This window comes from Chionomys nivalis, chromosome 22 (genome assembly GCF_950005125.1).
Source record: "Chionomys nivalis chromosome 22, mChiNiv1.1, whole genome shotgun sequence".
NCBI lineage: Eukaryota > Metazoa > Chordata > Mammalia > Rodentia > Cricetidae > Chionomys > Chionomys nivalis.
In genome coordinates, this window is record NC_080107.1 from 45,936,322 (window position 1) to 45,948,610 (window position 12,289).

A 12,289-nucleotide genomic window follows, 5' to 3' on the forward strand; every position below is an offset into this window, starting at 1 on the left:
AAAAGTCAAGATGGTCAGGAGAATTTCCAGACAGTCCTTATTTTAAGATATAGAGGGACATTTGATACATAGCCGTTCTCCCTCTCCCACGCTCCTCCTTGAAACCAGAATGCCAGGTGACGTCCACTCCCTCGGCTGTGGCAGATGGAGTTGATTCTCGTTTGACACGAGTAGTGATCAGAATGTGGCAGCCGGGAATCCGACCTCGGTGCCTGGGTGGAGAGACAGCAGCCCCTCCTGAGTCCTGTTCTTGAAAGCGAGGCTGCTTCTCAGAGGGGTCCTGCAGGAAAGTGAGGGCTTTTCCTCTTCTACTTCAAAGAGGAGTCTCCGGTTTTAGTTCGGCTTGGAAGTTGGGACTGGGTGCCGATTTCTATGTGGAGCTAGATGGATGCCCAAGGAGCATTCACATCTGGATGGCCCCTGCCATTGTGAGCATTCAAGAAATGCTTGTTTGATGATGGTGGCGATGGTGGCCTTTAATCCGGTGTTCAGAGGTAGAGGCAGGCAGAGCTCTGAATTTGACACCAGCCTGGTCTACAGAGCAAGTTCCAGGACAACCAGGGTCCACAGAGAAACCCTGTCTCAGAGAGACAGAGAGAGATTCATCTTTGAAGGATTGGGGATGTGGTTCAGTTGGTAGAGTTCTTGCCTAGTGTGCATTGTGCACCCTGGGTCCAATCTCCAGGATTGCATAAGCCTGGCATACTGTTTCATGCCTGTAGTCCCAACCCTTAGTAGGGTCGGAAGTTCAGGGTCATACTCAGCTACTTAAAGAATTTGAGGCTAGCCCGGCCTGAGTCTGGGCTACATTTGACTATCTTAACGTTAAGAAATCATTAAAAAACAAACAAACAAACAAAAAACAAAAACCCAGGTGTGTTGGCACAGGCTTTTAATCCCAGCACTTGAGAGGCAGAGGCACAGGCAGGCAGATGTCTGAGTTTGAGGTCTGCTTGGTCTACAGAGTAAACTCCAGGCTAGGCAGGCTACCTCCTAGCTCCAACAGAAGCCTTTTTTCCAAGCCTCTCCTGAGCCATCCTCAGATAGCAATTCACTGCTCCACACCACTTCAAGAAGTGCAGAACAGGGCCTGAGCCACCCTCTACTGTTGGCTTTTAGGAATAAATGAAAAGGAAAGGGTGTAGGTTTGTAGGTTTGGGACTCTCCCAGGCTGGCACTTTTATTTTTCTAAAAAAAAAAAAAAGGACCTCGCTGTGTAGTCGTGGCTGGAGCTTCGAGGTGAACATTATTCCTGTGCCCTGCTGGCTGGCGCATTTGGGATGTTGGAGCCACAGTTCATTTAGAGCGCGGACTGCAGGGCAGATCTCCTGGGTTTGGGTGCTGGCTCTGTGGCTCCAGAACTTTGTGGCTCAGCTCCTGTACTGAGTCTCGCTTTCCTCACCTTTGGTGATGGATGGCTTCCCCGGGCAGTTGTGAGGGTCCTGCGGGCTTACCCTGGGAGAGTTCAAGACCTGGAGCTGTTAACAGAGCTCCTAAGGTAGGGTCCGTGGTGGGCAGGGAGACCTGGAGGTGTGATAGGTTGGACTAGTCCTGCAGGTGTCTGGAATGTGGGGGAGAGTGAGAAAAGGAAGGTGCACGTGTAGTCAAGGGGTGTGGCGTGCGGGGAAGGGGCTGTGGTTGGCTAGTGAGAGGATCTGTGAATGGTGGCTGTGGGAACCTGTGTGGGCGGAGGCTCGGCAGTGCCACCTTCGGATCCCAAAGGATCAGCGAATTCCTGGGAGTCGGAGGAATATTACCAGAAGCTTTGGGGAAAGTGATGAGTAACGGGCACCTGAGGCTGCCAGGCCTTCGGAGTAATTGCGCAGCCGCACTGCCTCTCCTAGGCCCCGCCCCCATTCCGCTCCTGAGGGTGGGGCTTTCCTGTTGCCTGCTCCCTGGGAAGGTACAAGAGCTGTGCTGCATCACTCAAGTCTGACAGGGCAGGAGAGGTGGGCTCTTTGCCTCCAGCCCTACTCTCCAGCTCCAAGACATGAGGGTGTGATCTAGCGGGTCCCTGAGGGCGGTTGCCCAATGGGACCAGCTGCTCTTCAGGGGGCCTGAACACAGTACCTAGTACTTTTCATGGACCTTCTCTTTCAGCCTTTATTAAAGGCCTGCTGGCACACTGGACCAGCCCCCTTCCAGCTGTGTCCCTTCCTCACTGTGTGACCTCAGGCAGGTGGCTTTGCTCTTCTGTCCGAAGCGAAGCTGCCATTCCTGCCAGAGAGGGTTGCTTGAATAATACGATGACCCCTCATTCTCCTACCTTCACTAATTACTGGCTTTTTCCCCCTTTATTTTCCATATCTGCTTCTCCTAATGTCACTGTTGCTGATTCATGGAAAAGTAAGCACAGACATTCTGGCCTTCTATCCCACGTATCTCAAGCAGCCATCAGGGAGTAAGGGAGGGTGTCATTGCGCACAACCAGAAAATGCTTTTCTCCTGTAAAGCCTTCACGATAACTGTTCTCCAAGGCTGCTGTGACAGCGTGCAACAGGAGGGGCTGCTTAAACAGCAAAAATTAATGGTCTCAAGTTCTGGAGGTTGGAGCCCAAGATGAAGGTTTCAGAAGCCCCTTTTCACTGGACTCATGTGGTCTTGCTGTGTGACAGCCTCCATTTCTTCTTTGTGCTTGAGACTCAGAAGCATAATTCCCACCACAGAGACCTGATTGTTACTTATTTCTCCAAAGTCCTTACCTCCGTCTTTGCTAGGGTGGTGGCACTTAGTAGGCCAGTGTAGGAATTTGGGGGGTAGGGTGGGACAGTTGAGTTGTTATCAGTGCTGCGGAGGTGCTCGGTCAGTATAGTTCTTGCCTAGCAAGCGTGAGGACCTGAGTTCAGTCATCAGAACTCAGGAGAAAAATCTGGGTATGTGGTGTGTGTCTGTAAAGACGGGGAGATCCTTAGGATTCACTGGCCGGTCTAGCTTAACCAATGAGCTTCAAGTTCTGTGAGAGACCCTGTCTCAAGAAACAAGGTGAATAGCTCTAGAGAAGTGACACCCAAGGTTGGCCTCTGGCTTCCACACACACAAGCACACATGTGCACCCTCACTGCCACCCCAGGTCAATTATTGAAAATGCTATTATCTAATGTCTAGTCTATATGCTAACTTACTAATTGTTCAGTGATTTTCCCCCTCTCAAAGAGGCCACCCTTTCCCTCCCTTCCTCAGTTTCCCTTCCCTGTCTCTGTGGCTTTTGTTTTGTTCTGAGATAGAGTTTCCCTTGTGGAGCCCTGGTTGTCCTGGTTCTCACTCTGTAGACCAGGCTGGCCTTGAACTCACAGAGACCCGCCTGCCTCTGCCTCCCAAGTGCTGGGATTATGGGCGCCTGCCTCTGCCTCCCAAGTGCTGGGATTAAAGGCGTGCACCACCTCTGCTCTGCACGGGAAAAGGCCTTTCTCTGTAGCCCAGGCAAATCTGGAATTTGAAATCCTCCTGCCTCAGCAGCCTGAGTACTGAGGTGATGGCATGGGCCAGGGGTTACTCTCTCTCATTTAAGTTACATTGTGTGCAACTGTGGGTGCCATAGCCATGCTCCAGAATCAAATATGCAGCAAGTGATGCAGTGGGCCAAGGTTGTCTTGTAGGGTCCTTGATGTGACCCGTATATCCAGGCTACTTATGTCTGTCTTTTGGAAAGATTAGCAGCTGATTTAAAGTCGGGTTCTGTGTGGACCAGCACCGATTGTTTGCAAAGCTGACAGGACAAACTCAGTGGCATGCTCCCTGTCTCTTTCTGGGAGGAATAGGGGCAGTGACCATTCTGAGGCTTGTTAGCTGTGGGGATTTTTTCTCTCAACTTGTAGAAACTGGACTCCATTTGCTCTTGGGAAGTAAAGTGGGTCTGGCACTGGATGTGCGCATGCTCGTCTGCAGTCCCAGCGCTAGGGGCCCGAGGCAGGAGTGTCACGAGTTTGAAGCCCACTTGGACTATACAGTGGATTCTAGGCCAGCCTTGGCTACATAGTGAGACTTAGTGTGAAAAAAATAAAATGGGCCTGTCATTGTCATTCTGTTTTGGGCACCAAGATCATAATCCGCCTCCTCCTTCCTCAGCACACCCCTCTGGAATGCTGGCGCATGTGGCAGAGACACTAAAACCCCACCTCTGCCCAAAATAGCATTGGGACAGTGCCAGCACAGCTTTAGCCTCTGAACAGACCAAAAAAAGCTGGCTTTCAGCAAGGTTCGGAATTTAGAACTTTGAACCCTGTTGTTGCCATGTGGCCATTTTAAGTCACCTTCCAACTGCCCGTCCCTCTTTGGACTGCCCGCATCTGGAGACTGCGGCCCACCTAGGGAGCAGGGGCAGTGGCAGCTCTGATGACCCTAGTGGTGCTGTAGCCCCCCCGGTGACTGAAGACTGGGGCTTCAGAAAGGCTCCAAAGGTGATCTGAGGGACTTGGTAGCATGTGTGGAGGGCTCAGACGCCTTCTCCAGAGGGCCTGCCGGTTCTGTACCCAGCCTGGAAGGACGGTGTCACTCTCCATGAGAAACACAAAGCCTGTGGAAGCCCCAGGCAGCCTACTATGTGTGCTCCCCAGACGGTGTGGGATGTTTTCAAGAGGAATTTTAAAGTAGATTCTGTACGAAATATTTCATTTACCCCCAGGTGCAGGCCTCCTCAGCAGCCCGTCACTGTCAACAGAGAATGTCTGTGCTGGCCTTCTCCTGCATGTGCCATTGAGTCAGGTAGGTCCCACCTCCTCCTCTAAGGTGTACCCCTCTGTACTGCCAGAGGAGCTGGCTGTCCTAGAAGGCACGGGATTATACTCACATATCACAGGTCGCTTTTGCTGATGATATGTGGCTCTTATACTGGGCATTTGCCATTTGAGGCAGAAGGGGAGTGAAGCCACACTGGTCTCGGGATGCTCAGGATAAAGTGAAGGGGAATGTGTGACAAAGCTGCCTTTATTTGCTTTTTTTTTTTTTTTTTTTTCCTAGAGAATAAGGGCCAGCAGGATGGCTCTGCAGGTCAAGGGGCTTACCTCCAAAGCCTGCCAACCTGCGTTCCAGCCCTGGGGACCCACATAGTGCAAGGGGAGAAGTTACTCCCGTATTTGTCCACACACACACAAATAAAAATTAACACATTTTAGAGAGAGAAAGAGAGCACTCACAAGTGAGCGAGGCCTGAAGCCCTCTCTCTGGGATGACTGTTGCTGAGACACGAAGCAACGATCTCCTGGTCTGTGCTACTGGGGCTGTCACAGCTGCTGAGACAACAGAGAGGGCTCTTATTGGACTGGCCCAGGACTCTGTTCGGCCTAGTAGCTGGCACCATCAGCATAGTGTCTCATGTGCTGCCTGGCTGACCCTGGAGGTGGAGAGGGGGTGCACTGTGTCCACCTTTGGGCTCCTGGGGAAATGTAGCCCTGGCTGTTGCTGAGGGCGCTCTAGGCTCCACCTACACCTGTGGCTTATTTGAGCCTTTCTTAGCAAAAGTTTGAGCCAGAATCAGCTGTCAGGTTCCTAGACTGATTCTGTTCAAGTATTAAAGCACTGAAACAGGTTTTTTTTGTTGTTATTTATTTTCAGCTTCTCCCCTGACTTTCTTTTGAGACAGGATTGGTGTAACCATGGCTGTCCTGGAGCTCGCTCTGTAGACTAGGCTAAAAGGCGTGCCAATAAGCCTGCCTTTGTATTTACTTATTTGTTGTTTTTCAAGACAAGGTTTCTCTGTAGCTTTGGAGCCTGTACAAGCCTGTCCTGGAACTAGCTCTTATAGACCAGGCTGGCCTCGAACTCACATAGATCTACCTGCCTCTGTCTCCTGAGTGCTGGGATTAAAGGTGTGCTCCACCATTGCCTGGCTGTTTTGATTTTTTAAAACAAGGTCTCATGGGGCTGGAGAGATGGCTCAGAGGTTAAGAGCATTGCCTGCTCTTCCAAAGGTCCTGAGTTCAATTCCCAGCAACCACATGGTGGCTCTCAACCATCTGTAATGAGGTCTGGTGCCCTCTTCTGGCCTGCAGGCACACACACAGACAGAATATTGTATACATAATAAATAAATAAAATATTAAAAAAAAACAAGGTCTCATATACTCCAGGATAGCCTCCAACTTTCTGTGTAGCAGAGGAGACATTAAACTTTCTTTGCATTATTTTATTTTGTGTGTGTGTATGTGTGTGTGTGTGTGTGTGTGGGGTGATTGTGTTGCCAGGATATATGTATTTGCTTGCCTGGTACCTGCAGTGGTCAGAAAGGGGTGTCTGATCCTCTGGAACTGGAGTTAGGATGATTGTGAGCCACCCACCGTGAGAGTGCTGGAAACCAAACCCAGGTCCACAGGAAAAGCAACCAGTGTTCTTAACTACTGAGCCATGTCTCCAGTCCCAGACTTTAACCTGTGATTGCCCTGCTGGGATTATAGACACGATCACTACAGCCCTGGTGTCTTCTTTTAAAATAGCCGGATTGCCAGGACTGCAAAAACATGCGGGGATATCCTGTGTGCCCTCCCGCAGTTTGCCTAATGCAGCATATCTGCCAGACAACAGCCTAGATGGCCAGAGTGCGCCCCCACCTGGCAGAGCGGTGACTTTTCAGACAGATTGCCTTTTTCTTTTTCTGATTTAAAGCGAAACATCAGGAGTGACGTCTGTCCTGTGTGGAGGGATGTCTGTCACTCGTGGGGGGATATCTGTCACGCGTGGGGGGTTGTATGTCACGCGTGGAGGGAAGTCTGTCACGCGTGGAGGGATGTCTGTCGTGCGTGGAGGGATGTCTGTCGTGTGTGGAGGGATGTCTGTCGTGTGTGGAGGGATGTCTGTCGTGCGTGGAGGGATGTCTGTCGTGTGTGGAGGGATGTCTGTCGTGTGTGGAGGGATGTCTGTCGCCCTTGGAGGGCCCTATCCCCTCTGCCTGGTACTTTTAGAGCATCTGAGTTTGCTCTTCCTGTGAGTGTGTCACTTACTATAGCAGCAAAGCTAACTTTCCTACCCCTTGACATCTGTCACCCAGATACACTGCTGTTGACACTTTGGCGACCTCTTCCATCCTGCTTCCTGGGTGAGTCTTCTGCCAGTGCTCAGATGTTCCTGAAGGCAGTCCCACTTGTGCTGCCTTTGATATATGACCTGCAGTTGAGCTTCTCCGCTGAGACTGCAGCTTCAGGGCTTTGGGCTCCTTAGAAGACGGTCCTGCCTGTTCAGAGAAGGCAGTTTTGAGAGCCAGCCATTCCTCTGCCTGCCCACTCGGTGGAGTAGATCACAGACACGAATCTCCAACAGCTCCCACGGGTCTGGACAGGATGGTGTGCAGTTCCTGAGGGATTGGCATGATTCCAGTGTCTCCCCACCAGTGAACCTAAGCCTCATAGCCAGCCAGCATTGTTCAGAATGCTGTCTGTCAAGCTGTGTGCCAGCCCTGCCCTGATACCCTTTAATTCTGTGAACCATCATACCAACCCAGTGAGACAGCTGTTTTCTCCTCAGACTAAGAAAGGGAGGCCCAGGGAGGTGAAGCAGCTTGGCTGGGTTACCAGCTGGTATGAGGTGGAGCTGGGATTGCAACCAGCCATGCCAGTAACCTCTCATCCCCTGTGGTGTCATTAATTGTGTGTGTGTGTGTGGGGGGGCTGCCTCTAACCTGCTGTGTCTCCTTACAGGGGAGCCTGGGCCAGAATGGGAGATGCCAGAGACATCTGCCCTCACCTTGACTCCATAGGGGAGGTGACCAAAGAGGACTTGCTGCTTAAGTCTCAGGTAGAGGAACAGTCCTCAGGAACTGGGGTTCAGCCTATGGGCTTGGGGATACTTTGTGAGGCAGGGCAGCATTGCCCTGCCCCCAACTCTGCAAAGCCTTCTGTGTGTAATGGCCCTGCTGGCATCTGCTTGAGAGCTTTCTTCCGGGCCTTGGGTTCTGCTGCCCTTAATCAGTTTAGATCAAGCCCCTGAGAATCACTAATGGCACCATCCATTCCCACTGGGTGCACAGCCTTCAGAAGGAAGGGATGGGCATACAGAGGTGATTCTTGTTTTTTCTTCTGGCGCTCTGGACAAGTGCAGAACGGCTGAGCCACACCCTAGCCTCCCATACTCTCTCACAGATGTGCCCCTAGCTTGGTCAGGGTTCCTGCAGGGGAAGATGAGCTTCTTCCCTGAGTGACATGTAGTCATTGTCGCCTGGTTGTTGATATGAAATTCCATAAGAAGACTGCATGGACTGAGGGTGTGGCTCCATGCCTGGGTGCAAGCAAGGCCCTGGGTTGTCAGGTGTGGTGATGCACACCTTTAATCCCGCACTTGGGAGGCAGAGGCAGGAGGATCTCTGTGAGTTCCAGGTCAGCCTGGTCTACAGAGAGAGTTCCAGGACAGCTAGGACTTTAACACAGAGAAATCCTGTCTCGAAAAAACAAAACACCTCATCTCAGATGAAAGTGCCCATAGGCCCCAGTGTAGGTAGTAGGTTGGGAAAGGAAGGTCTTTGAAGTCAAGGATGAGTGAGCAGCGGCTGGTAGAGAGGAGTTCCTGTGTTTCACCCCCTTGGACCCTTAAACATTTCTCTCTTCCCTCCCTCTCTCAGGGAACCTGCCAGTCCTGTGGTGTTGCTGGACCTAACCTGTGGGCCTGTCTCCAGGTAAAGAATCCACATGAGTCTGAACTCTGGCCTTGGAGTACCTAGCCTTGATGCTACAAGTTCAGGCCCCGGGGACAGTCCCTGGGATGGCTGCTCGGGCAGCCGTCAAGACTGACAACAGAAAACATCAAGCTGGAAGAGACTCTGGACCAATGATTCTGTCTCCATGAACTCTGCTTTTGTGGAGTCTTGCTGGTTGGGCTTCCTAGCCAGGCCTGACTTCACTGTGTGGTCCACTGTAGTGGGGACAGTGTCTACTTAACTCAGTGCAGGGCCACTTATTTTGGTGGCCACACTCATCTTTGATTACTAGACTTTTGTTATTTTGGGATGGGAGCTCCTCAGTCACATGTTGGATAGCGCCAAGTCACACTGCTTTGGGGTAGCTAGAGTTACTGTGCTGACACTGGCTCTCTCTCCAGGTCACCTGCCCCTATGTTGGCTGTGGAGAGTCCTTTGCTGACCACAGCACCATTCATGCACAGGTGGGTGTGGGGGTGGGAAGGCAGGGCACAGTCCTTGCCACAGCCTCCTGGCTTTACCTGCCCTGGGCCTCGAGAAAAGAGTGGTTGGTTACTGCACAGTTGCTGCGGAACTGCTAAAAGGACAGCAGGCCCACACTGGCCCTGTCTGGTGGATGGAGGATGGGCTAGCCTCAGCTCCTGGACACTGACCAGGCCTCCTCTTCCTGGGAGGCGGGGGGCCATGTTGGGTCAGGGCACTTGCCTGGCCAAGTTGTCTTGAACCTTATTTAGGCTCTTACCCTGCAGGTGAAAAAGCACAACCTGACTGTGAACCTGACCACGTTCCGGGTGTGGTGCTACGCCTGTGAGCGTGAAGTCTTCCTGGAACAGCGTCTGGCAGTCCACCTGTCCAGCTCCTCAGCCAAGCTCTCAGAGCAGGTAGGGGCGCAGTGCTCGGGCTGGTTGTTGGCAGCCATGTCCTGATGGGGCAGTGTGATCTGAGCCAGGGGGTCCAGCGGAAGTATGTGACAAGGAGCTCTGGTCAGCAAGTACTCACTGAGCCCAGTTGTGTCAGGGCCCATGTAGGGCTGTGAGAACACAGAGGAGCAGGAGCAGGGAAGACTGGGGAAGTGCATGGCTCCGTTCATGGCTCTGGGAGGGCCCACACCTAAAGCGTATCCTGAGGAACCTGAGAGTAGTTACTGTGGCCTGCTCCTCTGTGGAAGCCCCTGTGAGAGAACAGCTCCTCCAGCAGCAGAGACTTCCTCAGGATGGCAGACTCAGCCCTGGCCTGCCTGGTACTTGTAGGGGTCAGCAAGCCCATCTGTAAGGCTAGATTAGCAACCCTGGAAGGACAGGGAGTTATGGGGTGGTGTGGGCAAGATGTGTGTGGTTTGTGGGTGTGTGGATATGTACAGGTGGGGATGTGTGCATGTGGCTCTGTTGCCTCCTTGCTGAGACGGCATGCCATAGCTAAAAGTGTCTATTGAGTACAGTGTGACCGGGAGATGTTTGTGAAGTCTTTGTTTTTAGATTTTAAGAAGGGGGTAGAAGATTGTATTTTTCTTCTGCGTGTGCAGGTGTGTTTGTGTGCATGAGTTCAGGAGCCTAAGGAGGCAAGAGGGAATTCTCAGAGCCCTGGAGCTGGGGTTGGCGGTTGTGAGCCTCCTGGTATGGGTCCTCTGCAAGAGCAGTGTGCTCTCCTCCCCACTGAGATGACTTCCTGGCCCTGAAGGTTTTCAGGCTGTGACATTGTGTGATGTCCTTTGTCGGTGTGTGTTAAATGGTAAAAATGTACAGAAGTGTACCGCAGTTAGCAGTGCTTGCTCAGGAAACTAGGATTGTGTGGTTTTCTTCACTCCTCCCCCACCCCCAATGTCTTCTAAAGGAACAGCAGTTCTTACAAATTACAAGTACGGCAGTTCCCAGAGATGGTCCCCAGTCTCCCCTCGCATGACACCCTTGGCTTTGTTGGGCTCACTCAGTACTGGCTATATGCTGAGGGGCTGTAATGCTTCCTCTGGGAGGAAGTGAGTGCATTCAGGTCCCCCTCTTCACCCCAATTTCCTCACTTGGGTCTTTAACACAGGACTCCCCACCACCCTCCCACTCTCTGAGAGCCGTCCCTATTGCTGTGGCTGACGAAGGAGAGTCTGAGTCTGAGGATGATGACCTGAAACCTCGAGGTAATGGCGACAACAGGGGAGCCGTAGGGCAGACGGCATGGGAAGCACCAAGGGCTTGTCTCTGCTGGCTCCGTCTGCCGTGGTGCAGTGAGCAGGGGTGGTGGACACACAGGACGTGCCGTCCCTGGAGACGTGCTCATCTCTCTCTCAGCTGCATGAAGCTGTGTGTGTGGCCTCCTCATCTGTGGATTGGAGTGTGAGCTGGGCAGAGTAGCTAAGGGGCCCTTTTATGTGGCACACCCAACCCTGCTTAGGTGTTCTGAGCAGCCGCCGTGCTGACTTCTGGGAGATCTCTGGGGTGGGATACAGATTTGCCGCAGACCTGGGGTGGCTAGAGCTGAGCGGAGGAGCTTGTGAGGGTCCTCTGGGCAGGGATCTCAGTTCTTCTTCATGTTGTTTTCAGGCCTCACGGGCATGAAGAACCTGGGAAACTCCTGCTACATGAATGCTGCCCTGCAGGCCTTGTCCAATTGGTAGGTTGTCCTCTCCTGAGGGAAGGGCAGGAGCTGTCCCAGGCAAAACCCTAGAAGGAGTAGCAGTCTCCACTCTGGCCATAGACATGGGATAGACACACTTCCAAATCCCTAAACCCAGGCATGCCCAGTGACTGCCGTCCCTTTTAGTCTCATGCCAGCCCTCACAGGACCAGGGAGGAGGAGGCATGATAGGCACAGGGGTACTCAGCATCCCTGGTTGGGGCAGGGTGCAGCTCATTCGTGGAGGGTTGGCCTAGCGTGTGCGAGTCCCTGGTTCCATCCTAATACTGTGTCCATGTGGTCTATCTGCAAGAGAGTAAGTTCATTGTATTGCAGTCTTGTGGTGAGTGTAGGCCAATGTTTACTGAAGTGAGGAGTGCAGAACCTGGCAGATGGAAAGGGAGGTTGCCAGATGGGGTGCAGCCCTGTGTAGTGGCGGTCTCTACAGGATTGTGATTGAGAGTGTGTGTGTTCATTGTTTCACACACAGCTGACACAGGAATGATAGAGCAAACTCAGCAACCTTACCCCTTTCCTGTATACAGTTGTGTGTTAACGATTAACATACAGAAAGGAGGGGAAGAGGGAACAGATATGCATACCTAAGAAAATCTGAGCCGGGTGGCGCACGCCTTTAATCCCAGCACTTGGGAGGCAGAGGCAGGTGGATCTCTGTGAGTTCGAGGCCAGCCTGGTCTACAGAATGAGTTCCAGGACAGCCAGGGCTGTTACACAGAGAAACCCTGTCTCGAAAAACCAATATGTTCACAGTGACAATATGGTCAATTGACATTGTTTGTATACATTTGTTTAACATGCATGTGAATATATGTGTGACAGTTTCTAACATGTAGAAAGTAGAATTGCGGAGGTGCCCTCCCACCTGACAAGTCCTACAGTGTAGGCTCAGGGAGAGCAGGGGCAGCTCTACCCCTGTTCTTTCAGAGTCCCAGCTTCAGGACCTGCAGCAGGGAGCCTGGATCTGACTCAGGAGAGATGGGTGTTTGTTTCCTGTAATAGACAAGGCCTTCCTGGCTCTCAATCCTGGGGGCCCACTGTCAGCAGTTT

The 12,289-nt window shown here is 52.2% G+C and overlaps 1 protein-coding gene across 1 annotated transcript in view; it reads left to right on the forward strand.

Annotated features, from left to right (window-relative positions):
- Window positions 1-12,289, forward strand: part of Usp20 (ubiquitin specific peptidase 20) — a 31,857-nt gene that overhangs the window by 1,391 nt on the left and 18,177 nt on the right. Inside the window, exons 2-9 of the mRNA XM_057754943.1 lie at window positions 4,622-4,701; window positions 6,980-7,027; window positions 7,626-7,722; window positions 8,543-8,596; window positions 9,019-9,081; window positions 9,367-9,498; window positions 10,649-10,745; window positions 11,149-11,218. Of these exons, the coding sequence (XP_057610926.1) occupies window positions 7,642-7,722; window positions 8,543-8,596; window positions 9,019-9,081; window positions 9,367-9,498; window positions 10,649-10,745; window positions 11,149-11,218 (497 nt within the window). The 5' untranslated portion in view covers window positions 4,622-4,701; window positions 6,980-7,027; window positions 7,626-7,641. The remainder of the gene's footprint in view (window positions 1-4,621; window positions 4,702-6,979; window positions 7,028-7,625; window positions 7,723-8,542; window positions 8,597-9,018; window positions 9,082-9,366; window positions 9,499-10,648; window positions 10,746-11,148; window positions 11,219-12,289) is intronic.